At 39.6% G+C, this 27389-nt stretch overlaps 6 protein-coding genes across 6 annotated transcripts; 2 read left to right on the top strand and 4 right to left on the bottom strand.

The window, feature by feature from the left end:
• Positions 1–1592: 1592 nt before the first annotated feature.
• On the bottom strand, positions 1593–3270 carry LOC120417803 (structure-specific endonuclease subunit SLX4). The gene is made up of 3 exons (XM_039580001.1): positions 1978–3270; positions 1763–1915; positions 1593–1700 (listed from the first exon to the last, which is right to left on the bottom strand). The coding sequence occupies exons 1-3, from the start codon at positions 3268–3270 to the stop codon at positions 1593–1595; spliced, it is 1554 nt and encodes a 517-aa protein (XP_039435935.1).
• LOC120417838 (uncharacterized) lies at positions 3149–8630 on the bottom strand. Its single transcript, XM_039580057.2, has 3 exons — positions 8497–8630; positions 6789–8404; positions 3149–3333 (listed from the first exon to the last, which is right to left on the bottom strand). The coding sequence occupies exons 1-3, from the start codon at positions 8589–8591 to the stop codon at positions 3296–3298; spliced, it is 1749 nt and encodes a 582-aa protein (XP_039435991.1). The 5' UTR covers positions 8592–8630; the 3' UTR covers positions 3149–3295.
• Positions 8426–9115, bottom strand: LOC120417842 (uncharacterized). Its single transcript, XM_039580062.2, has 2 exons — positions 8838–9115; positions 8426–8777 (listed from the first exon to the last, which is right to left on the bottom strand). Exons 1-2 carry the CDS (start codon positions 8960–8962, stop codon positions 8594–8596), a joined length of 309 nt encoding a protein of 102 aa, XP_039435996.1. The 5' UTR covers positions 8963–9115; the 3' UTR covers positions 8426–8593.
• Positions 9116–12647: 3532 nt separating this feature from the next.
• On the top strand, positions 12648–20237 carry LOC120417828 (putative glycerol kinase 5). Its single transcript, XM_039580044.2, has 7 exons — positions 12648–12809; positions 14264–14385; positions 14451–14544; positions 18209–18708; positions 18770–18862; positions 18917–19258; positions 19702–20237. The coding sequence occupies exons 1-7, from the start codon at positions 12767–12769 to the stop codon at positions 20161–20163; spliced, it is 1656 nt and encodes a 551-aa protein (XP_039435978.1). The 5' UTR covers positions 12648–12766; the 3' UTR covers positions 20164–20237.
• Positions 20238–20385: 148 nt separating this feature from the next.
• LOC120417830 (putative glycerol kinase 5) lies at positions 20386–22519 on the top strand. The gene is made up of 5 exons (XM_039580046.2): positions 20386–20686; positions 20750–20843; positions 20903–21402; positions 21461–21553; positions 21618–22519. Exons 1-5 carry the CDS (start codon positions 20561–20563, stop codon positions 22401–22403), a joined length of 1599 nt encoding a protein of 532 aa, XP_039435980.1. The 5' UTR covers positions 20386–20560; the 3' UTR covers positions 22404–22519.
• Positions 22520–24351: 1832 nt separating this feature from the next.
• On the bottom strand, positions 24352–27081 carry LOC120417792 (uncharacterized). Its single transcript, XM_039579960.2, has one exon. The coding sequence runs from the start codon at positions 25474–25476 to the stop codon at positions 24580–24582; it is 897 nt and encodes a 298-aa protein (XP_039435894.1). The 5' UTR covers positions 25477–27081; the 3' UTR covers positions 24352–24579.
• Positions 27082–27389: the final 308 nt, after the last annotated feature.

Below are 27389 nucleotides of genomic sequence, written 5' to 3'. Positions count from 1 at the left end.
TGTTTTCGAAAAGACCGGAAAATTTCACAAATGTTTAATATTTCTGGCGTTTTTTTTTTAAAAGGTCCAATAAACCAAATTTTCAGTTCAAAGAAAACTCCAGATTTTGACATTGAACATCTGGACCATTAGTTGCTGAGATATCGAAATTAGAAAATGGTGGATTTGTTGGGTGAGACTTAGAAAACATCAATTTTCTTGTTTTTTAAACTTTGTATGGCAATATCTCAGCAACCAAGGGTCGTATCAAAAAAGTTTATAAAAGCTTTGCTATAGAGAATTCTCTCAGCCTTCAAAAATATTTTTTTGAATTTTAAAGATATGAATAACTTCGACTATTTTCAGAAAAGTTACCTAAAGTTGGCTATAACTTGAAAACGTTGCACTTTATGAAAATTTCACTGAAGTACTTTTTGATTGCAAATTCAAGTTTACATCGAAAAATAAAGCTGAAAAAATGTTCCGACCAATCTTTCGATTTTTTTTTTAAATAATCAGTATTAATTCAAAAATTCATAACTCGATCAAATATTTTTCAAATATATTTCTGAAAGGTTGACATTTGATGTCCCCTAAAACAGAAAATAAAAAAATTAAAATAGTGTTTTTTTTTTGCAAATCAAACTATAGTGACAAAAAGTGAAATTAAAAACCATAAAAAAATTACCGTGTATCATTTTTTTTTCAGTGTAGCCCTTATACATACCTACACTGCCGTTCTACGCATTACTGTTCCATGTTCAAAAAAGTGCAACTAAGAAAAACGCGATTGAAATTTTTCGACCGATTTCTGTATTTCTACGCATAATTGTCCCGTAGGTTCCTATTCGCCCTATGTGTCCCTAATCGCCCCAGTTAGCAGTTTATCAACCTTATTTGTGAGTCTCTTGCTATACAACAGGTAAACAAGACATAATGCTTAGTAAAACTAATGATTCCGTGTAAGAAAATACTTGGTGGGACAATTATGCGTAGAAGTACAACGATGGGACAAACAGACTTGATGTTGTTTTTAATGAGTTTCCGAATAAAGTATCAGATTTTATGTGTTTTTCTAAAAGTACACATCAAACTAAACTTAAAAATGGCATAAAGTCAAAATCGTCCAAAACTGACATGGGACAATTATGCGTAGAACGGCAGTACACTTCGCCGAAGACACCAAATCGATCAAAAAATTCCTTCAAAAGATACAGATTTTTGAATTTTCATACATCATTTTTGTATGGACAGCTGCCAAATTTGTAAGGAAAATTATAGGCACAAACTAATAATGCAAAATGGCTTCTTTGGGCATTACTAAGGCACCAAAAAAAATTCAGACGGATTAAAAAATACAAAAATTAAAATTAAAGAAAAAATACCGATTTCGTAGAGAATTGCTCATATATCAATATTTTTAATTTTTTTAAATCTCAAAACGCATGGTTTGTACAAGATGCTTTTTGAAATGTTGACGTTGATTTGCCATTTTCGATCACCATCAAAATTAATTCCGTAAAATTTCGATTCCAGGTAATTAAAACGCCAATTTGTTATGCTCGACCAAAAATTTACTTTAAATAATATTTAACTCACTTTACACAAACTTATCAACTAGCACCAGTCTTCTTTTTCCGCCCTGCCGCTGCAGTGGAACCGCTGTTATTTTGGGCGGATCGGAACGCAATGCACCGTTTATCCAGAAAGGCAATCATTTCCTGGAAAATATAAAGAAATTATTAAATCTCAATTGTAACACTCAAACACTAATCAAACTCACGTTGCTATCGTACCGCAGTCCAATCTCCTTCAGGTGACCAACGATCGCGTCCAGGTCGAGCGGTTCGTACCGAAGGATCCGCTGCCGGAGGACCGAGTTCGCCTTGACCATGTTGTAGAAGGCAATGTGCAGCGGAACCGAGCACCAAAAGGTCTAATTTTGAGAAAATAAATTTAATATTTTTTTCTGTAATTTTCCGGTTAAAACAATCTAACCTTCTTCCGGGGCTTCACCGCCAGCACGTACGGCTCATCGTCCATAATCTCCGGAACAAAGGCATCCCTCCGTTCCACCAACACCGGACCTTCCCCAATGACCGCCGCCGGCGGCGTTGTTGCTGTCTTCAATTCTTCCCGTTCGTTGACCTGCGACGACGTGTTCACCGCTCGGGGCAATTCCTCATCCATTGTCTCGCCGTCCTCAACCAGCTCCACCAGCGGATGCAGCTGATCGTAGATGTGGTTCAACATCTTGACGGCCTTCGCCCGGCTCAGCTGCTTCAGCCCGTACTTGAACAGCTCGCGCTCCAGCAGCGGAGAACTCAGCGCGTCGTAATCCGGTAGTGGAGTGACGTTGTCCAGGCGGATTTCACACTGCACCGGCGCCGGAGTCGGTTCCTCCAGAACCGCCTTGAACCGTGCCTGGAACGGTGCTGGAGCCTTCGCTGGCCGAGCAAGCAGGGCCGAGTCGGATTTAGTACGGTGAATTTTGGGGTCCTTTTGGCGGGATTCCTGCTCGAGCTGGGTGCACGTTTGCTTGGCCTGGTTCAGGATCTTTTCGATCTCGCTGTCCAGCTGGTCCGACGAGATGACTGGTTGAGTTTCGGCGGGAGGTTCCTCAGGGACGACTTCTTCAACCGCCTGCTCGGACGCGGATTCATCTGAAAAGTCCGGAACTTCGTAGTGCTCGATAAAGTCGTCGAGTTTGTTATCACAGCTTGGGCGACGGACAGCCGGGACCGGTGGAAGGTTGAACTTCTCAATAAGACCGTCCAGAAAAGCGAGCGTGTTGTCCGCCTTGTGAAAGCTGGAACCGGCGTCCGATTGACGCTTGTTGAAACCTTCCAGATCAAAATACTGCTTCGTCGCGTTTGGATCTTCCCCGGGGACATCCTCTTGCGGTAATTCCGGAGACGCATTGTAGCCCAACGTATAGTCCCGTCGAATCGAGTAGTTGACTTCTTCGTCCGAAATGACCAGCACTTCGTCCTCGTCACCCGTCGATTGATCCTCAGCTTCATCCTCCTCAACCTCAACCTCGATCGTCTCCACATCCCCTTTCTCGATCTCGCTCAACCGACTCTGCAGGGCCAGCGCGTGAAACGACAGATCCTTGGCCGGCGTTGGAAAAAGTCTCGGTTCCTTTTCACCCCGATCATTGGACGGTTCCGTCGAGGAGCGTCGTTTAAGCTGCACGAATCGATCGACGGAATTGCTATCGCCGGAACTCAGTGTGATCACCGTGGCAAAGTCATCGTGCGGGACGGCGACATCGTCTTCTTCTGGCATGGCTTCGGCGATGGACTCGAGCGGGTTAGGGTCGACGGCAGCACGTTTGGAAGAGGTGGACATCTTCACTGGCGAAGAAAGAGAGTTGGCGAGAAAAAAAAAAAAGACATTGTTCTTAAGACTGGACTTTTAATTAGCACGTGGGTAGTGGCCATAACCTCAAAAATGTGGTTGTTTTTGTTTTGCTTTGCATTTATTCGATTTGACTTTAAAAAAATCCTTTTCGATGCTAACTAGACCTCATTCAAAAAAAAGAAAAGCAAAATCTTTAAATGGTTGGTTCAATGGTAATTATGGTCATTTTTGTAATTAGGGTTATTTAGGCCATTCTGGTAATTTTGGTCATTTGGCCGATTTGTCCATTTTGGTCATTTTAACCATTTCGGTAATTTTGACCGATTTGGCCATTTTGGTCATTTTGACCATTTCGGTCAGTTTGACCGATTTGGCCATTTTAGTCATTTTGGTCATTTTGACCATTTCGGTCACTTTGACCGATTTGGCCATTTTAGTCATTTTGAACATTTTGGTCCTTTTGACCATTTCGGTCATTTTGACCATTTTGGACATTCTTACCGATTTGGCCAATTCGGTCATTTGGCCAAGTCGGTCATTTTGACCGATTTGACCATTTCGGTCATTTTGACCATTTCGGTCATTTAGGTCAATTTGACCGATTTGGACATTTTGGTCATTTTGACCATTTCGTCCATTTTGATCATTTTGACTATTTCGGTCTTTTTGACCTTTTCGTCTTTTTGACCGATTTGGCCATTTGGCAATTTTGGTCATTTTGACCGATTTGGCCATTTGGTCAATTTGGTCATTTTGACCATTTTGGTCATTCTGACCGATTTGGCCATTTCGGTCATTTTGACCATTTCGGTCATTTTGACCGATTTGGCCATTTTGGTCGATTTGGCTATTTTGGTCATTTTGACCGATTTGGCCATTTTGGGAAATTTGACCATGACGGTATTTTGACCGATTTGGCCATTTTGGTCATTTTGACCAATTTGACCATTTCGGTCAATTTGACCAATTTTGCCATTTTAGTCATTTTGACCATTTTAGTCATTCTGACCAATATGGCCATTTTGGTCAATGTGACAATTTCGGTCATTTTGGCCGATTTGGCCATTTCGGTCATTTTGACCGATTTGGCAATTTTGGTCATTTTGACCAATTTTACCGATTTGGCCATTTTGGTCATTCTGACCAATACGGCCATTTTGGTCAATTTGACCATTTAAACCATTTTGGTCATTTTGAACAATTTGGCCATTTTGGTAAATTTGACCATTTGATATTTTGACCGATTTGGCCTTTTTTCATTCTGACCGATTTGGCCATTTTGGGCAATTAGACCTATTTGGTCATTTTGACCATTTCGGCAATTTTGGCCGATTTGGCAATTTTGGTCATTTTGACCATTTTGGTCATTTTGACCAATTTGGTCATTTTGGTCATTTGGACCGATTTGGCCATTTCGGTCATTTTGACCATTTTGGTCATTCCTTCCGATTTGGCCATTTTGGTCAATATGACCGATTTGACCATTTTGGTCATTCTGACCAATATGGCCATTTTGGTCATTTTGACCATTTCGGTAATTTTGACCGATTTGGCCATTTTGGTCATTTTTACAATTTCGGTAATTTTGACCATTTCGGTCATTTTGACCGATTTGGCCATTTTGGTCAATTTAACCGATTTGGCCATTTTGATCATTTTGACCAATTTGGCTATTTTGGTTGACCGATTTAGCCATTTTGGTCATTCTGACCGATTCGGCCATTTTGGTCATTTTGGTCATTTTGACCATTTCGGTCATTTTGCCCATTTTGGTAATTTTGACCGGTTTTGCCATTTTGGTCATTTTTGTTATTTTAGTTATTTTGGTGTTTTGGTCAACTTTGACATTTTTCAATTTTTTTACAGTTTTGGCAATTTTGATAAGTTTGTCATTTTGTCAATTTTAATAAATTTTGAAATTTGTGACAATTTTGACAACATTGACCATTTTTACATTTTTTACAATTTTGGCAATTTTGACCATTTTAGTCATTTTGACCATTTTGGTCAGTTTGACCGATTTGGCCATTTTGGTAATTTTGAACATTTTGGTCATTTAGACCATTTTAGTCATTTTGACCATTTTTGTCATTCTGACCGATTTGGCCATTTTGGTCATTTTGACCATTATGAAATAAATTATGAAAAATCTAACATTTTTGACAATTCGAACCAAATTTTCAAATTTTTACAATTTTGGCAATTTTGACATTTTGTAAACTTTGAAAATTATGACAATTTTGATAATATTGTCAATTGTGATAATTTTAACAATTTTAACAATTCTGATAATTTTAATAATTTTGTCATTTTTTTTCAATTTTGACAACTTTGACAAAATTTTCATCATTTCAACATTTTTTTTTATAATTTTGGCAATTTTCACAATTTTGTTAATTTTGATAATATTTTGTCATTTATGACAATTTTGACAATTTTGACATTTTTGTCAATTTTGACATTTTTGATAATTTTGACATTATTGATAATTTTGACAGTTTTGTCAATTTTTAAAATTTTGACAATTTTGAAAATTTTGACAATTGGGTACTAAAGCCCTATGTCAATTTTTATGTACAACGGTAAAAAACACGATAAAAACTGTTTCTGACCACTTTTTTTCATTTTAATGCAAAAAAAAATGACAAGACATCATTTTTTCGATGGATCAACTATGGTCCCCTTGGAACGAGCTGTCAAGTAGGAGCTTTTCTGTCAAGAAGGACCGCGAGGATAATTTTTCAAAATTGATTTAAAAATCAATTTTAAACTCTTTGTGGTCGTACAAAGGGTAATTTTACTCAGAAAAATTAGCTTTATCGTTGTAAACAGTAATATCAGCATAATCTAAGCTTCATTTTAGGACCCAATTTTGACAATGTTGAAAATTTTGACAATTTTGACAATGTTGAAAATGTTGACAATTCTGACAATTTTCTCAATTTTGACAATTTTGTCAATTTTGACAATTTTGACAATGTTGAAAATGTTGACAATGTTGAAAATTTTGTCAATCCGCAATTTTGGCAATTTTATCAATTTTGATAATTTTGACAATTTTGTCAATTTTGACAAATTTTTCAATTTTGTCAATTTTGACATTTTTGACAATTTTGTCAATTTTGACAAATTTTTCAATTTTGACAATTCTGACAATTTTGTCAATTTTGACATTTTTGACAATTTTGACAATTTTGTCAATTTTTACAATTTTGTTAATGTTGACATTTTGTAAATATTGAAAATTCTGACATTTTTTCAAAACAGAGATTTAAAAATATTCCGGAATAAATAAATCTTCAAAAATATATTTGAAATTAGTTTTTATTGATTGATTTCAAAGCACATATTTAGATTGAATTATTTTTAATAGTTCAAGTGACCTCCATCAAATTTCCTGAAAAATCCACCAAACTTCCTAAAATCCCAACCACACTAATTACCTTCATCACTGGAGTACATGTCGCAGTCCACGATCGGTTCGGACACGTCCGCCGGATCGAAATCCTCAAACATATTGTCCGAACTGGTGCACAACTCCTCCTCCTCCGGTGGCGGTGGCACCGACGTCGAAGGCAACACCTGCTCAACTTTTTCGTCAGCGGCCACTTCCTCCGGCGCGGTCAGAAACACTCCTTCTTCCTCTTCACCCTCTTCCGAATCAAACAGCTCCGGCGAACTCGCAGACGGTTGAGCAAACACTGGAAGCGGTGTCGTGGGAAGCGAAACGACCATCACTTCATCGTCGTCCGATGTCTCTTTCTCGGTGAGAGGCGCTGCTTCCGGTATCACTTCCGCTTCAGCCTCGATAGTTTCTGGAACTTCTTCGGAAATGACCATAACTTTGTCGTCTTCCGGTTCCACTTCAGCTTTACTCTCGACCGTTTCCGGAATCGAAAGTCGCAATTCGTCGTTGTTCGCAACGCGAACCGGAAGTGGAACTTCATTGTTATACTTTTCTCGATACTCGTCTGGGACGGTGTCCATATCCAGCAGGGCATCTTCCGGCTCCTGAAGTACTTCTGACAGGTTCGGATCGGGCACTTCCGGTGGCGCTGGAGGTTCGACTTCCGGAACGGTTCGTGTCCGCTCTGGGGTGCGTTCTCGACCCGGAATCGCGTGCCAATCTTTCAACAGGCAGCCGGCCTTGGCCGGATGCGGTTCCATCAGCCCTTCGACGAAGTATTCCGGAATGGCGCCTTCGCCAAGGCTCGGATTTTCGTTCATCCAGAATACGTCACTGCCGTAGGTTCGAGCGTCCAGCTGGACGACTCCGGAGTCTTTTAGTACCGCGTGAAGATCTTCCCGAAGCAATCGTTCCGCGCCACGCTCCATGAATGCCACAATGTCCTCCGGAGTCCGCCGGATCAGCATCGTCTTCCGTCGCGTCTTTCCTCTCCGACCGGTTTTCGGTCCCGGAGGCGTCCCAAACAGGGCGTTCAAATCCTGGTCCGCGTAGTTGCCCTTGCACTTGAACCCGTACTGCTCCAGCGTGGTTCGGATGCCCTGGAGGCGGCGTTCCTGCAGCGTCGATTCGCTGGCACTGCTGCCGACCTCGGGTTGTTGCGAATCGCTGATGTCTTCGACGACGCCGTGCTGCTCGGACAGTGACCGGGACATGGCGATGGCGAGCTGCAGCTGTTCCGGGTCCATCTGTTCCGCGCGGGAGTGTTCCACCATGAGTTCGTTGAGCAGCAGTTCGTCATTGTCCTGGTACTTTTGGAACGCCTTCCGGATGTCCTGGGAGGATTTGCGGGGCGCTCGAGGCTTCCTCGTTGTAACCTTTCGTTGCACTTTTGTTTTCGCCTTTGGCGCAGTTGACTCTTTCTTGACCGGTTCAAAGTCATCTTCGGAGACTTTGAAGAATTTGCTGATCATTCCGGAACCGCCTTCGGGAGGTTTCCGCGGCAGTTTTGGCAACCGAAGGATTGGTGAGTCGGGAGACTTTTCACGCGAGTCTAGCCGAGTGCGCTTGAGCAACATCTCGTCCGGTTCCGGTTCGCTGTCGACGAGATCGATCACTTCCGGTAGCGGGGCGGGAGGTTCTTTTGGACTTTCCCTAGAAATAAAAATCAATCTCTTAGTTTTAAAACACTTTTTTATTCGTAACAACAAGACTAGCGCAAGTAAGTAATATCTAATGCAAATTACCCATGTTCCTGTGACACTTCCGGCTTGCTGGCACCGGAAGTGGAAGGTTTAAACAGTCTCAGCTTGGCGTACTTGACCTTCCCACTGGCGGCCATCGTTACTTCTCGCTGCGATCGATCCGTTCCTCTTCGAGCAACTTCCGGATGGTGTCCCCTCGCTTTGGCGCCACCAAGCTGAATCGCATCAAGTTCCGGCGATCAATTTCCTCCTCGGTTTGCTCGTAAAAATCTCGTTTCATGCGCTGCTTCAACTCGTCCCCGCCGATGTACCGGTAGATCGAGCTGAAAGGAGACAACCCTTATTCAAAATGACCATAAAATTAACAACGACAACAAACTCACTAATAAACGGCAAAGGTGGCCGATCCGATGGCCAGAACCGCCCAAGCGAACCGGTTGCGCGTACTGCTGATGACCGTGCCTTGCGTTCGACGTGGCTTCCACTTGCTCGTGTCGACTCCGCCCATTCCCGAAAGCACTCCGACGCGCGCGACGATCCCGACCGACCGCGACCTCCGAACCTGGTTTACAACACAAACCGATAATAACAACGGTACAATCCGGAACACGACCGGCGCGCGACAAGAAATTACGTGATCGCGGCGCAATCAACAATCAAAACAAATCGCTGTCAAAAAGCACGGTTGCCAGGTTGTCACATTAATTTCTGTATTTTTAAGGGTCAAAATCTGTAGGAACAAGGATGGAAGGAACAAAAATCTGTAATAGAAATTTATCAAAAAAGATTCAAATCTTTTTTAAATTGTTATTTAGTATTTATTTATTCCGTCTGAAAATTGACTAGACATTTTTTAGAAATCCAAAGTTTTATCTTTTAAATGATACGGCAAATATTTATCAAAAATATCGTTTATGTGATTTTTCAACTCTTAAGGCCAATACGCACCTCCCAAGATAAGGGGTCATAAAATGGCTTTCCGAACAGTAGAACAAACCCAGTCAAATCAATTAGAACTCAGAAACGGAACCTAATAAGAATCGTACACGAATTCCGTTTCAAACGCAACAACCGGTTCGAACACGGAACCGGTTGTAGCGCTTGAAATGGTATTCGTATACGATTCTATTTAGATTCCGTTTCAGAATTCGGATTGAGTTAACTGGGAAGGAGAGGGAACGATTTCTTGGGGCTTTTCTTCACCCTATCTGGCTTGCTTTCGCTGCCGCTGCTGCCCATTTGATTTTTTTTCTTAACCGGTTTCTTATGAAGTACGTATACCGCTTTAGTACGGTATGAAGATCGGAAGGAACGTGGTCAAGAAAAATTGCGCATTCTTTTCGTGACAAATCACTCAATTCTCATGCTCTTGAATTTCTAAATTCAAATATCCTCAAATTCCTATATTCTAAAATTCATATCTTCTTAAATTTATCGAATCTAAAATTCTCAAACTCAAAAATTCTAAAGTTCTAAAATTCTTAAAATCCTTAATTTCCGAATTTCTGTTTTTTTTATTTACAAATTCTTAATTACTGTTTTGCCACAGAGTAACCCAGAGGGACCAGTCCGAAGAAACGTCATTTATTTTTTGGGCTCCATAAGGTTTGCTGGTAGGGCTTCATCCATAAAGTACGTCACGCAAAAATCAGCCAAAATTTACCCCCCCCCCTCCCCCCCTTTGTCACGCTTTTCCTATACTTATAACATGCAATGTCACACTTGCTCAGACCCCCCCTCCCCTTTAGAGCGTGACATACTTTATGGATGACGCCTAGCAGGCGTGCGATGTAACTGCGATGTACCACAAAGTTTAACCAAAAATCAAAAGGCAGTGGTGACTCTGTCTTACTCTGTGGTTTTGCCGTCATCTTAAATTAGAAAAAAAAACATATTTTAGGTTATGAACTCAAATTTAGAGAATTTATATATCGGAATATTTAACGAAGACTTCGCAGAATAAAGTACGAACTATTTTTTTTTAATTTCCTAGATTTAATTTTTTTTTATTTTCGAGTTCTAGTTTGAGTTTTAAATTTCTGATTCGCAAAATTTCAAAATTTTATTAGTTTTTGAAATTATATGTTCTACGTTTTATTTTGTGATAGTAGCATTGCTAAATATAGAGCGGATTCGTTAATTCGAATGCTCGCTAATTCGAATGTATTCAAATTAAAAAGCACTCAAACGTCAAAACCAGTTTCAAACTTATGTTGACGTTTCAACACCATTGTTCGACTACTAAAGTACTAAAGCTCTATGTCAATTCTTATGTACAACGATAAAAAACACAATTAAAAACTATTTCTGATCACTTTTTTTCATTTTAATTCAAAAAAAAAAATTTGACAAGACAACATTTTTTCGATGGATCAACTATGGTCCCCTTGGAACGAGCTGTCAAGTAGGAGCTTTTCTGTCAAGAAGGACCGTGAGGTTAATTTTTCAAAATTGATTTAAAAATCCAATTTAAACTCTTTGTGGTCGTACAAAGGGTCATTGTACTCAGAAAAATAAGCTTTATCGCTGCAAACAATAATATCACCAATCTAAGCTTCATTTTAGGACCCAATTGGGTACTAAAGCCATAAGTCAATTTTTATGTACAAAGGTAAAAAACACAATCAAAAACTATTTCTGATCACTTTTTTACATTTTAATGCAAAAAAAATAAATAAAATAATGACAAGACAACATTTTTTCGATGGATCAACTATGGTCCCCTTGAAACGAGCTGTCAAGTAGGAACTTTTCTGTCAAGAAGGACCGCGAGGTAAATTTTTCAAAATTGATTTAAAAATCCATTTTAAACTCTTTGTGGTCGTACAAAGGGTTAATGTACTCAGAAAAATAAGCTTTATCGCTGTGAAAGTTAATATCAGCAATCTAAGCTTCATTTTAGGACCCAATTCGGAAATTAAAAATATCCAAAAAATTAGCAAATAGAAATCATAAAATTCAGAAATTTCCAAATACAAATTTCAGAAATTTAGAAAATGTAGAATTTGAAAATTCAAAAAAATTAGAATCCAAAAATTAAAAAAATACTCAAAAAATTAAATAAAAATTAAAAATTTAGGGGCTTAATAAACTCAAAAACGGTTCGTAATTGATTATTCGAAGTCTTAGCCAAAATGTCAGTCCGGATAATCGAATCACGAAACTTTTATTTTTCTCAAAATGTGGGTTTCTAACTTAAACTATGACTCCAAAAATGCTTATGAAGTGTTTAAATTTCTGTAATCTTAGATGGCGTCCAAAATGGCAGCATTCAAGAAGAATGTGAGAATTTAAAAGTTTAATAATAGGGTCATAAAGCCCTATATGTTAATTTTATCTACCCGGTAAAAAAACGAACCTCGGATTCGTAATCAGGGACCAAAATTACCTCTTAGAGCATAGTTTCACAGAAATCGAAGAGGGGTTGGGGCAACTGCTGAGTTGGCGGAGATACCCCCCTCCCTCCTCATAAAGTGTCCAAGTGGTTTGTGGATAATTGTACTAGCCTGAGCAAAACAAAATGAAATATTTCAGGAGTTTTTTAAAGACCTCCAATTTTTTTTAACCGCTCTAGGTAAAAAGTATTCACAAAACACACAAAAAGCAAAAAAAATGAAAAAATGGAATATTCCTTTTAAAAAAAACTCCATCCTAGTCATGAAATATTCTAGCGGAGCTGGTTCTGCCAGAATCCTGCTAGAACGGTGGAACATTTCTGCTAGAATGCTGCAAGAATATCCAGCTCGGTGAGAACTCTGCCCAGTCACGACGTTCTAGCAAGATTCTAGCAGAATTCTTAGAGAGCTGGATATTCTTAGAGCATTCTAGCAGAAATGTTCCACCGTTCTAGCAGGATTCTGACAGAACCAGCTCTGCTAGAATATTTCGTGACTGGGTGCTAGAATCCTGCTCTCGATCCTGCTAGAACGTCGTGGGATGTTGTTAAATTTTAAGAAAATATAATGTATTCAAAAAAAAGGTATTTCAGTATGTACAGATTCCTGTATAATAAATCGTCTCAAAAAAATCTGTAAACAATGACAAAACACCGGCAAACCGGGAGCTGATACCATTTGGCGCCAAATGATTTGACTTTTTTTTTTAATTTTCGTCACGTGGTCCCGCACGTGCGGGCATGCGCACAGTGGGCCCAATCGTACGCGCACAGGTGTCAATATTTGTGTTTTGGTCAAAACAGACGGCCGGATGGAAATCGCTCAATAATTCGACAATTAAAACGCTAGAAATTTGTGTTTTTTTTGTGATATCAATGCCGGACGAGGCAAGCTGATAGAGACGTCGGAGCGGAGTAATGCAGTTGCGGTGGATTCCTCCGATGAACGGGTATCTGAAAGGTATGTGGATCTGAATGGAGATACGTGCTGGCTAGAAAGGTTCTAATTTGCCTCCATTGAACACACTGATTGTTATTGTTAAAATTTGCGCTGATTTTAGACATAAAAAGGGACATTTGCATGGATTAACATTAGTCTAAAGATTCTAGGAACTGTACAACTTGTGATGGTACTCTACCTCTTTATAAGACAAAACCTGAAAGAAGTGTTGTTGGTCCAAATCGGGGAGTTAACTTCCAATCATTCGCTTATGAGGCATCAGCGTTACCATATGACTCATGACTTCCTTTCAACGGAGATATGGTAAAATACAAGAGCGGGTTTTCTGGTCCAGTTACAATTTTATTATCTAAACAGTATTGTAAAATGTGAATTGTCTGCCAGAGCAGTTAAATTCCAACAGTGTGTGCATAAAACTGTCAAACACTCAAGAATATCTTAAAATAAAATTAATTTGTTTGAAGAAAAATAACTATTTGAAGTATATTCTATATTTTAGTAAATCAAAGATTTGGGTAAAAAAGCAAGATTGAAATCAACTTTTTGATCATGTTTCAAATCGGTGAGAAATATCAAAATAATATCAAATAAATATCAAAATAACAAAAATGAAAAATTGCAATGACGAAAAGCCATTAATTAAATTCCGAGCAATGTTATGCTTCTCGATAAACTGCCATCTCCATCTGGAATTGTCTCAAGCATGACGATGGGGCGCGTCATGCACTACCCCCCTCATATATAAACATATTGAATTCGCTGTATGTGTACGAGACGGTTTGTTTTAATGTGCAGTGCAAAACACGAAACGAAACAACAAAACAAACACAAATTAGGAAACGATACCGGACTGAATTAACGCTACACTTGAGTGTATGTGCGAAACAGACTGAACCAAGACATAAGCGCATGCGCCTCATGGAATTTGAGTGATAACAATAATTCCCCGAAGATCGTGACCCAACACAGTCGTAACTTGAGGTGGTCATCCTTTTTACATGTTACATGGAGATTTGTTTTAAATAACTTAACATTTTGAGTAATAACTAGTTCAATTTGAATGACTTTAGGGAACACAAATTTCACACTTTGTGACGTTTTTCACGGAAACTCCCTTGGTATCAACACGTGCTTCGAAATATACTGAAGCGTATACGACAACGCCTCCCCGTTTTTTTCGCTGGTAGTGGCGCGTATTGTTATTCTCAATGGTCCCCCCCATCAGTTGATCAGCGTATCTCGTGCAGTCCGGTCCAGTCTCCCCCCACGCGACGAACCGCGTAGTACTCGATACCTCTTGAGGCGCGTGATTTGTTTGTGGCGGCGGCTTAAATCGGACTCAACTTGACTTTGCGTGCGCCAAACGCGCTGAACCACAGACCAGACTTTCTTCCTCACTCTCTTTCCTCGTTTACATTACATCACACGTCGCGTTGGAATGGAACCGGCTGCAGCCGTGCCAGGTGAAAAGTACATTGCAACGCTGGACATTGGCACCACGACGATAAGATGCTTTATCTACGCCGTGAATCGCGATATCGGCAAGCTGGACGTCGTTGGGACCGCGTACGAGCATGTGAGAATAAGTGGCAATTCTTAGGCTTAATTGAGCGCTGACCTTTCACCTTAATTTCCCCCCAGGTCGTACTGGTTTATCCGGCGCCCGGACAGGTGGAGATCGTGCCCGGCAAGCTTTGGGACAGCGTCATCGCGACGATACGGAATGCGATTAAAGGTACGTACACTGCTGCATGCATAATGCATTTTAAGCGCAACGTGATCAACGACAAATTTGGGATAAGGTTGGAATGCCCGAAGGTTGGTTCCGACGGTATTATCTAATCGCGCGGTTCGACGATAAAGGGGCTATAAAAATGCTTAATCAATGTTGAGATTTGCTAGAATTCCCACGTCTCTTAGTTACTTTAACTAAATTCGGTACTATTTAGCAGTCGTATTGTTTGGCGCAGTGACGCGCTGTGTGACCTTCTGCAAATGAGCGGATTTAGCGGGCTTCTTTCGTCCGGTTAAACCAGTTTGTCACACCCGAAATTTGATCTCGACGCTCACGGAAGGTGATGTTGAATTAATCCAATTAAGTTTCGAAATTTAAAGTTGTTTTGTGTTATTAATTTTGGTTTTTGACATTTGTTGCTTGCCTTTTTGATTCCCTTAACATATCTAAAATAGTTTTTTAGGAATTTTATTTTCTGTGAAAATAGTAGTTTATGCAATAAATTGCAAAAAGAAGTTTTTTTCAGCACGAGTCGTACATTTATCCAACGAGTTTTAATGAGTTGGATAAAAACGACGAGTGCTGAAAAAATCAAGTTTTGCAATGAGTTGCGTACAACATTGTTGGCAATTTCCAAAAACACTTTTTGAATGTTATTTTATGTCAAACATTCATGTGTTAAGTAAATTAACCGTTCAAAACAAAAAAAATATTGAAAAATGTTACTTTTCAATACTAGTGTTGAAAAGTTCAACTTTTCAGCACCCATTTCAGTGCTGAAATGTAGAACTTTTCAGCACTGGTATTGAAAGGTATTAATTTTCCATTCTGCTATTATCGATAGGGAAAAGTAGTCCGTTTCGTTTCTCCAGAAGGACAGGAAAAGTTGAAAGTTTCACAGCGGAATTGCAAAAAAGTAAATTTATAATTGAGTATTGTTTTTAAGTGTAACTGTTTGCTTCTGAATTATCATATTTCAGCATAACCTTCAACCACAGACAACACAGCTTCAACTTTGCTAAAAACACTAGATTTCCCAAGAGATTTCCTGTAGTTTGAGATGGCAGCATTTAAGAATTTTAGAAATATATTTTTTTAATTTAAGAAGTTAAAGATTTTTATAAATAGTTTTTTTCAAAAGGCTGTACACTCAACCCCCGGTGGTTGGTCACTTTTTCGTTTGACACTTTTTTAGTTTGTACCCTTTGTACCCCGTTGGTTGGTCAAAGTCAAACTAAAAAGTGACGAACTGTCACTTTCTACACGGGACTTACACTTACACAATGTAATAATGTAATAATAATAATAATAATAATAATAATAATAATAATAATAATGTAATACACATACTATCAAACAACACGTTTGGTAGTAAGTGTGAGCTCTGTGTAAAGAGGGTGTCAAACTAAAAACGTAACCCCGTTAATTTGACAATAGTTGGTGCCAAACCATCGGGGTTTCAGTGTATTATTTTTGAATCCTTAAAAATCACATATTTGGATTTTTAATGTTTTATTTGTTTTTTTTTTATTTACATTTTGTTTTTTATATATTGAAATCCCATTATTTTTTTCTTTCTTTACGCCTTCTACGTCATAGAGAAGGCATGTTAAACGTCATAGAGAAGGCATGTTAAAAAAGCGTTTATGTCATGGCTCAGTTGTCAGCTTTTAAACTGAGCCATGAAATAAACGCTTTTTTAACATAAAATTCTAAATGAAACATATTACCATTTGCCAGGAATGTACATCGACTTGAAATGTGACTTTACACTAGAATCTTACAATGCCGTACACAGAAAAAAAAATCATGGTAATATTACATCTGGGAAGGGGTACATCTTTTATGTCAGAAAAAAGGTGTAATTTTTTCTCTGGAAATGTGTAATTTTACTACCTTTCTGGTGTAGTGTCACTTTTTCAGTCTAAATTGAGGTAAAATTACATCATAAAAGAGGTAATATTCAACCTTCCAAAATTACAGCTTCCAAATTTACATTATTTTTTTCTGTGTATATTACAAAGACAATATACAATGTCAAAATTCTAAATCAAAATTTTAAAAACTCTATAAACATAAAAATTAAACAGAAATTGATAAATTTTAAATAAATTGATTACACAGAATCAGGAATTCAAACATTTTAAAATTAATATATTCTAAAAAAATTTAAAAAAATAATTCCGGCAGCTAAAAAAATTAGAGAAATTTCAAAATACTAGTACAAAAATGCTCCAATTAAAAAATTAAGAAATTTATTAAATTAAATATTTAAAATATTCAACAAATATGCAAATGTTAAATTTGAAACCGAATTAAACTCCAAAAACTAAAGAAAAATAAGTACCCGATTTGAGTGATAGAAATAACAGTTCTCCGATAAGAAATAGATTGTAATGAAAGGTAAAAATAAAAAAATCAAAATTATGGGGATTTCAATAAATATACAACCGGTTGTACTTAATTATCCGAAGTCTTCAACAAAACTTCACTCCGGTTAAGCGAATAACGACATGTTTATATTTCACTATTTCTCTAAAGTAAAATCTGGTTTTTTTTTTAATTTAATATGGCAGAATTTTAGAAAATAGAATTTTGATATTCATAGTTTCAAAACTTTGGAAATTGAGATTATTTAAAAACTCAAAGTTTAAGAAATATAAAAAAATACAGTTCAAAACTCAATTATTCCGAGATTAAAAAAATCAAAAAAAGTAAAATAAAACTGAAATTGATAATTTTAAAAATATGTGTGACCACAATATCAAAAATTCTTAAACTCAGAAATTAAAGAATATGAATATCCGAAAACTAAAACAAATCTGAATTCGAGAAATTTTGAAATAAAAATATACAAAAATTATAAAATTAATTATATTACATATTTATAAATCCAAATATAAAAAAAAATGTTCAAAAATTCAATTTTTAAAATTATCAAAAACTTAAAAAAACGACGGGTAACCTATTTGAGTGATAGAAATAACTGTTCCCCGATATGAAATATATAGTAAAAAAGGGAAAAATCAAGGAAAAAATGAATAATTCAATAATTAAAAATTTAAAAAATCTCGGGATATTTTTCTTTAAAGCTCGTACCTTTATCAGGATTGACATAGGGTCTATGGGTGAGATTGGGTCATACAAAAATGCAGAAATTTGTATTTGTAAATTCTTAAAATGCATTTTTTTATTTTTTTATTTGCGTTTTATTGAATTTTGATATTCTGTTATATTCTTTAGGGGAGGGGTCACGAACAGAATGCGTGACTTTCATTGACAGCGCTTCTAAGCGAAGCTCGGAACGTACTCAGCTTTAACCCGTTCTAGATTATTCAAACAAATTTTAAAGACAGCGATGAGAAAATGAAAATAAGGCTGCAAAACAATTTTGGAAATGAACTGAACTGAACTCTCAGTCCTGAAAAGGTTAAATAAAATTAAATTTCAATTAAACTTGATTTTTGGACCCGTGAATGTTTTAAATTTGCTGTGTAATAGATCGATCGGCAAATTTTTTTTTAAGATTAAGATGTTTTTTTATACCCGAAATTTTTACCAAAATTGTTCAAAAATAAAAACAAAATTCGATGGTGAAGGTAATTGGTTGAAATTTCTAACAGAATCAAGATTTCATAATAAATGCAATTTTCCTACATTCTAGACGCCAACCTGACCGCGGCCCAGCTCACCTGCCTCAGCATATCGACGCAGCGGAACACGTTCGTGTGCTGGAACCGGCTGACCGGAAATGTGTACCACAACTTTATCACGTGGAAGGACCTGCGCGCGGACGAACTCGTCCGCAGCTGGAACAACAGTTTGAAGCTGCGGGCGCTCAAATTTGGCGCCACCGTGCTGCATTTCTTCACCCGAAGCAAGCGTTTCCTGGCCGGAAGTGTGCTCAAGATGATGAACCCGCAGGTGACGCTCCGGTTGGCGTGGGTGCTCGAAAACAACGTGGATCTTCAGCGGGACGTGAAGGAGGGAACGGTGCTGTACGGGACGATCGATTCGTGGTTGTTGTACAGGTTGCGTCAGGGGTTGGACCAAACGCGGACGGTGGAACACATCAGCGATGTGACCAACTGCACGGCTTCCGGATTCTACGACCCCTTTGGACAGGAATGGGCCGCGTGGGCGCTGAAGTTGTTCAACATTCGGGTTGGTTGGGGAAGGAATTGGATGAGGTTGATGATCATGCTAACATTGTTCCGATTTACAGAAGGAGATGCTTCCCAAGGTTGTGGACAACTCGTTCGACTTTGGCTATGTTGATCAATCGCTCTTTGGTAGTCCAATAAAAATTGGAGCTTCGGTAATTTTAGAACCGTGTGTTTTTTGTATAAAATAGTTTAACAATTTTGTCCAGATTTCAGACCAATCGGCATCACTGTGGGGCACGTGCTGCCTCGAGAAGGGTGAGGTTAAAATCACGATGGGCACAGGATCATTCCTCAACATCAACACCGGAGTAACCTGCTTGGCATCGGTGCATGGTCTCTACCCTCTGGTCGGGTACCGACTCAAGACTCGTAACAGTAGCTCCGAGTTGGTTTATTTGATGGAAGGAGCGTCCAACGATAATGGTTCCATTATTGAGTGGGCCATGAGCATCGGATTGTTCACGGATCCTCGGGAAACTTCACAGATGGCACTGTCGGTCCCAGACTCGGACGGTGTCTCGTTCATTCCAGCTTTCAGCGGGTTGGGGGTTAGTATAGACACTTTAACTAACTCAATGTGACATTCTTGAGTTTATAATCAAAACAAACATCGCCATCACACCAAGACTGACCGTTCTTGTAGAGTCGCAACCGGGACTCCTTGAGACACAAAATGTCCGCTTTCGTCGTGTCCTGTTCCGGATTCCACCAACCGATTCCAGCACAATTCAATCACACTCACACTTTCTCGCCGAACGTTCTCCTCTTTCCATGCGCTGTCAAAATCAAGTACACGCTTCTGTGAGGACTAGTCTGCTTTGGATTATTATTACCCGTTCAAAATATTTTTAAATTTTTAACATTACATTTAAAGACGAAGATCCTACAGTTCTGACAGATTACACTCTTAATCCAGTTTACCACAAAACCCCTCGCCTTACCCGTTACACGCTTAATCTAGAATACCACACCCACCTCATCTCTCTTCCAGCCCCCAATCCGTGACGACACTGCCGGAACCGGTTTCATCGGGATCAAAGCGTCCACAAGAAAGGAACATCTCGTCCGAGCGCTTCTCGAAAGTTTGGCCTACCGAATCGCACTTCTCTACGTGTGTGCCCTCAAAGAAACCAACTACACCTTCAAGGTCATCAAGGTCGACGGCGGCGTCTCGCGGAACGATTTCATCTGTCAAACGCTGGCCGACCTCACGGGACTTCCGGTGGAAAGGGGCGAGATCACGGACTCCAGCGCGCTCGGGGCAATGTTCCTGGCCGGGCTGAACGTCGGGATTTGGCTCAACAAACAGGAGCTGGTGGACATTCGGAAGATCGAGCGAGTCTTCCAACCCAACTCCGCCAATACTGCCAGATGCCTGAAGAGCATGCGCTCGTGGGAACGCGCCGTTGACCGGTTCAAGCTGTGGTACGACGCGGACGACCAACCGAACTGACTCAAACGTGTTGTGATAAATTTATTGAAGCTTGTTTTTGCAATAAATGAAAAGTTTGCTACCTTTTTACTTGACCCTCTCTCTCTCACTGTCAGTGCGTAGTCTCATGTCACTGCCCACATACCTCGACCGTTGGTAACCGTTGGCCGATCTGGCGACCTTGGCCTCTCGCGTGGATCTTGTTCAAGCGTGAGAGGCTCTTCTTTCCTGAGTCGCGCGCTTATCGCCACTTCATGCACCGTTGGCTCGTCAATAATTAATCTATTTTGGGCGGATCAACAGAAGAACTACTAGAGAGCCTCGTTTAGTCTATCGCAGGTCGATACGTGAAGTGGTTGGTCTCTAGTTTCGATCCTGCCCCCCTCCCTTTGCCAGATTTGTTTGCCAAACGGGAAACATGATGGGAACCGCGGTCAAGTACGTCGCAGCCCTCAACGTCGATACGAAGCTGGTCAAGTGTTTCGTTTACGCAGTGTTCCGGGAATCATCGCGCGTTGAAGTCGTCGGGTCGGCATACGATCATGTAAGTGAAACCCCCAGGAGGGCCTCGAATAACCTGCTAACCCTACTTTCTTTGTGAACGCAGATTGAATTCGTCTACCCAGCGATAGGACGTTTGGAAATAGATCCCGCGAAGCTATGGAGTTGTGTAATCACCACGATCAAGACCGCGTTCGAAGGTTAGTTATGTTTTGAGCAATATCCGATCGTCACCACTAATACCAACTGAACTCCACAGAGGCCAACCTAACCGCTGACCAAATCGCTTTCCTCGCGATTTCCTGCCACCAGGGTTCGTTCACATGTTGGAATCGTTCGAATGGAATGGTGTACCACAACTTTATCACCGCCCAAGATCTTCGTGCCGATCAGATGACCAAGGACTGCAACGAGAACTTTATGTTCAAGGCGTTCAAGAGCAGTGCCAGCTTCCTGCACTGTTTCACCCGAAGTCAACGGTATCTGAACCAGAGCCTGTACGAGGTGACCAACGAACATGTGACCATGCGTCTCGCGTGGATGCTGGAAAACAGTCCCGGAATCATGCAAGATCTGCCCTTTGGGAACGTACTGTTTGGAGGAATCGACGCGTGGCTGCTGTACCGCTTCCGGCAGGGCATCGATCCGAACAAGAAGGTCGAACACATTAGCGATGTGACGAGCTGCGTAGCGACAGGATTCTACGATCCTTTCACGCAAGACTGGGCAGATTGGGCCGCAATGCTGTACCCGATTGAGGCAAGTCTCGAGATCACTCAAGTGGAATATACGTTCTAATCAAGTTGATTCCTTTCAGCGCCAAATTCTTCCAAAAGTGGTAGACAACTCGTTTCATTACGGCTTCGTGGACAAGTCTATATTTGGCAGTACAATTAGAATTGGAACTTCGGTATGTAGTGTTCTCAGTACAACACGTGCTTCCCCTACACATTTTCAATCTACCCTCCTTCCAGATTGCAAATTCTTCAGCTGCCCTCTGGGGAACCTGCTGTTTCGAGAAATCCGAACTATACATCAAAATGGACACGGCTGCCGTACTCAACATCGTCACCAAAGCCTCCTGTCTAGCATCCACCAACGGAATGACCCCAATGATCGCCCACAAAACGGTCCACCCAATCTCAGACCACGAAGAGGTAGCCTACGTGCTGCAAAAGATCTGCACCGATTGCACGACGGTCGTTGACTGGGCGTTAAAAATCGGTCTCTTCACCGAACCACGCGAGGGCTCCTCGATGGCCAGTTCGGTGTCCGACTCCAACGGAGTATTCTTCATCCCAGCGTTCAGCGTGTTTGGCGTTCGCGACATCACAGCCGGATCGAGCTTCATCGGCATCAAGAAATCAACCCGCAAGGAGCACCTCATCCGCGCACTGTTCGAGAGTCTCGTGTACCGAATCGCACTCCTCTACGTGAGTGCCCTCAAGGAAATCGAAGCCCAAAATCTGGAAGAATTTACCAAAATCAAGGTGGACGGAACCGTTTCCCAAATCGACTTCATCTGCCAAATGCTGGCGGACACGGCAGGTTTGCCCGTTGAACGGAGCGATACGGCGGACGCGTCGGCGCTGGGAGCCGTGTTCGTGGCCGGTATCAACCTGGGATTCTTTCGGAACAAACCGGAAGTGATGCGCATCCGGAAGGTGGACAAAACGTTCGCGCCAAATCCGAACAACAAGCTGAAACTGCTGCGAAATATGCGCTCCTGGGAGGAAGTGGTGGAGAAGTTTAAGGTGTGAGGATCGCGTGTTGAATTGTGCCGGGAATAATCATGTAAATATTTGGTTTTAACGATACTTTGTAAGGAAATGGTGAAAATAAAGTCAATCGGCTTGAGGTGAGAAATTACGGATTGTTATTGGACACTCCAGAATACTTTGTCTGAAGAAAAAGAAATTGTGAATTAATAAATAAAGTAAACATAAAAAGTAAATTAGAAATTTAAAGACAAAAGTTAAATAACATTACTCTGAATTTCTACTCTCAGTTATTTCTTGCATTTTTTTTTCCTATCCCGCCTATAGGCTAGTATGGAGATCGGAAGGAAAGGGGTCAAGAAACAGCTTTACGGACAACAGAACAAAGGAGAGGGAGCGTTTTCTTGGGGCTTTTCTTCACCCTCTCTGGCTTGCTTTCGCTGCCGCTGCTGCCCATTTGAATTTTTTCTTGACCGATTCCTTCCGAAGTGCATACACCGCTTATAGCGGTATACGGCTTACGAAAGCCATTTCTTGACCCCTTTCCTTCCGATCAGCGTACTAGCCTTATCCTGGACTCATTGGAATAGCAAAAGGGAAATTATTTCAACAACAAGTTTTGTTAAAATATCTTATGTTGTTATTAAAAATCGTGTCCATCGATAATGAGAAGAAATAATAAATAATAGCATAAAAAGCAAAGCAATCCACTTTAACGACCCCCGGGTCTTTTGTCACCCAAAACTTTTTTACGCAAATGGACCGACGTCTTACTTCCCCATCCGATAGAAGGCCAGGAGGATAAGGCAACTTAGGGATCGGCAGCCGAAGCCGCTAACTTGGCCGCTAACCACCGCGCCACGAGGCCCTCGAAATAATAGCAACCCCAACGCATAGGGGAAATATACCCATTTTAATCACACTAAGCCGTTCGACCAATTGGGGTCCTAAAGCCCTATGTAAATTTTTACAAACCATGCGTTTTGAGAAAAACGCATTTGAATGTTGAGCATCCATTTTCAATTACCATTTTTATATAAAAGCAAAATAAGATGTCCTAACGATAACGAACGATGAAAAACGTTGCTTTTGTTGATACTTGATCATCCATATTCAATAAAAGATTATTTCCGTAATTTTATTTGAGAAAAACAAACATAACTTCTTTTGAAATCACAAACGTCGATATCACCCTGCTGTCACTGAGGGGGGCGCTTTGTTATGATTCGTTTTTCTTCGCCGAATGTACATGGCGCTTTTTTCATTTGTATTTGTATTTGTATTTTATTTTTCAACAATATACCGAAGGTACAACCTTTTTTGTATACATTGACTTAAATGATAAAGACCTTATGTTTCATTAAAACTAAAAACTAACAACTAAATTAAAAACTAAAACGAAATAAACTAAAGATATAATAATGTCGATAATACGACAAATTACTTGTTTAGGTAGAATTCAGTAATAAATTTAAGACTAATTATCAGCTGTGTATGTAGTTATAAAAGAGTGTGTAATACATTCTCTTCGCTTGATCAAAAACCAAAACAAAACTCAAATTGAATTTTTTAAATGCACTTTACACCTACGCTTGAATTCACTAAATAAAGTTATAGATTTTAAGTTATGCGGCAAATCATTCCACAAACGTGCGCCTCGAACTGCGAATGAATTTCCCATAAAGTTAGTGTGGTGAACTGGTATTATAATATTATTTGTGCGATTTGAACGACTGAAAACTAAACTTTCGAAAAGATATTGCGGCTCTTTGAAATTTATAAGTTTGAATAAAAATAACAATAATTGAAACTGATAGAACTTGCTCAAAGACAAATCAAAAATTGACCTTTGAAATTGTGAAACATGATCGAATCTCCTTAAATTGTAGATGAAACGGATACAACTGTTGAAGCAAACTTGTAGGTGTCTTTCAGTGTCAACATTCATTTTAGAAAATATAACATTACCGTAAATGAAATGAGGCATTAATAATGTGTGTACTAGCTTTATTTTAGTGTCAATTGATAATGTGTGTCTATGGCAATTTAAAGTTCGAAGAGTTGAATAGACCTTTTTCTTTATTAGAGATACATTTTTTTTTTTTGTGTTTATTTTACTGGCCTCTGTAAACATAGTTTGGCCAAGCGTTACTTATATAAAACAAAAAAACAATAAGAAAAAAAAACATTTCAATTATTCGACTGGCGTAGTCCTCCGTCAAACGGCTGGCTTACCCAGTCTTCTTTTCGGCGTTGTTTGTGGTAGAATTTGTTGATCTCGTTGTCCATGGTCATTGCTTTGTCCTTTTTCTAAATTCGGTGTCGGTGCGGTATTAGCGTCGTCATCCACGCAGCTTCTTTTTTCCGCTGATTGATTGACTTCTTCTCCCGATAATTGCCTTTTAGCTTTGCCTTTCTTCCCAACAGTAGTAAATCCGTCATTGCCATTGTTCTCAGTGAGAGCAACGACTTGGGATTCAACTACCGTTGGTTGTGCTGGAGGCAAAACAATCGGCGCAGGAGGACTGGATTTTTTTGGTTTTTGTTGTTGCTTTGCTGCTGCTGAGCAGCTCTTCGACACGTGGCGTTTTTCGCCACAGCGGCGACACGTGACAACTTGATGTGTGTGCGTAGCTAATGTGCTGAGTTCGCATACGTTGATATAGGAAGGCACGGGCTTGGACAGCTTCATCTTCAGCACACGCACACCATTCGGCACGCCGGCGAAAAAGTTCCGCCAAACCTCGTCCCTGATTGTGAGTACTTCACCGTACTCACGCATGGCTTCAGCTATTTGGGCGTTTGGTAAGTCTAGCGGCAGATCGTGGATCCGAACGTCGATGGTGTTGTCATCGACGTAGACCGGAATTTTGATGGTCGGGTTGGCTTTGAAGGCGTACTTGCAGTGGTTGTCTGCTGCTATCTTGGTGGCGGCGGCTGGGTCCGCCATCTCGATGAGCACGCAATGGCGGATGTTGTGCAGCTGGATGCTTTTCAGGTCCGAGGCAGCAATTCCTAGACCTTTCTCGACAAACCGCTGCACGACGTCCAGTTTGGGGCGTTCCGGGAGGACGCTGAAGTCGACGACAAGAGTGTTTTTGCGGGCAGCACTCATTTTGCAGAGTCTGCCACAACGCGCGGATTGTTTAGCGAAGAAAAGCACAGCAGAAAAACACGTCTAGAGCACACAAGAGATAGTTGCCAAGTGTTATTAGAGATACATGATCATCCCATGTAAGATGTTTGTTCATTTTAATACCTAAGTTCAAGCATTCATCAACTATTTCTACATTTTCATTGTCGATTTGAATAGGAGGTAAGTGTGGAAGAACTGTATTCTGACGGGAAAAAAATATTGCTTTTGTTTTTGAAGTATTTAGAACAAGTCCATTATCCTTACAGTAACGAGAAATAGCAGATAAATCAGAGTTTATTAGAGATATTTTGTTAGGAAGCTGATCAACTGGGCAAGAAAGGTAAATCTGTGTATCATCGGCAAAAGATTGTTTATTACAATGAGTTATAAAACTAGGCAAATCGTTAACGGATAATGTATACGCCAACGGACCAAAAACGGATCCTTGCGGTACACCTCTTTTTGTGGACCTAAACTGAGATCGGACTCCGTTAATTTGAACTAATTGCGAACGGTCGCTCAGGTAGCTTTTCATAAGATCACAAGCATCACTAGAAAATTTAAATTGTTCTTTAAGTTTATCTATAAATATTCTGTGGTCAATCAAATCAAAGGCTTTAGTGAAGTCCAATAAGATAAGTACTGTAACATAGTTAGAATCAAATGATGCATTTATATCCTGGCAAACTTTTGTAATAATGGTGGATGTACTATGGTGTTCTCGAAAACCAGATTGAAATGGTGTGATAAGTTTTTTGAATGTAACATATTGAACTATTTGATCCTTCAGCAAGATTTCACAACCTTTTGATAATGATGGCAAAATAGAAATAGGTCTCAGATCGTTAGGATTAGATGGATTTTTTATTTTAGGTATCGGTTTAACTATAGCCAGTTTATATATTGTTGGAAAGGTATTTGTAGAAATGATTTTATTGTATAAAAGCGTAATGTATGGAACCAAAAGATCAAGAAAAAGTTTAACAAATTTAAGTGGAATTTCATCATACCCTATTGCATCAGATTTAATTCTAAGTATAGCTTTATGGACTTCATCTTCAGTAACAGCTCGGAATTTGAATTGGTCTTCTTCAACGATATCAGGAATAATAGTAGGTTGTCTGTTTCCAGTTGGATAGTTCTCAATTTTTTGGATAAAAAAGTTATTAACATCTTCAGGTTTAAATTTATCGTCAAGGTTATCTGGGTCGTCCCTAAATCCAAGGCTTTTAAAGTTTTTCCAAATTGTTTTGGATGGCAAGGTTGGATCAAATAATTTAGCAGAATACTGTTTTTTTGCAATTCTAATCAGATTTGTAGCACGATTTCGAAAACGATTGTAAATAAGTTTGTTTTCAACAGTTCATGTTGCTTTTTTTCGTCACGAGTTTTATGTAGCCTTTTGTTTGACAGGTTGACAGGGCTATATAAACAGGGACTGCTGATGGCAGAGATTTTGTTTATGTTACTTTATTTAAAATCATGATTAAACAGACTTTACTGAAGTAACTTTTGCTCATTTTTGGTGGAGAGGTAGCTTATTAGAAGTACTTTCAGAATATACAATAACCCAGAAAGTGTCAAAATGTATATGATGCCTTTTGTAATGTTACCGTCGAACTATGGTTTCCTTGGAAAGAGCTGTCAAGTAGAACCTTTTCTGTCAAGGTTTATTTCCCAAAATTGATTTAAAATTCCATTCCAATCTCTTTGTTGTCATACAAAGGGTCATTGTACTCAGAAAAATAAGCTTTATCGCTGTAAACAATAATATCAGCAATCAAAGCTTAATTTTAGGACCCAATTGGGTACTAAAGCCCTATGTAAATTTTTATGTACAACGTTAAAAAACACGATTAAAAACCATTTCTGATCACTTTTTTCATTTTAAT

Source organism: Culex pipiens, chromosome 3 (assembly GCF_016801865.2).
Source record: "Culex pipiens pallens isolate TS chromosome 3, TS_CPP_V2, whole genome shotgun sequence".
Taxonomy (NCBI): Eukaryota; Metazoa; Arthropoda; class Insecta; order Diptera; family Culicidae; genus Culex; species Culex pipiens.
This window is presented reverse-complemented; position numbering and strand designations above follow the sequence as displayed.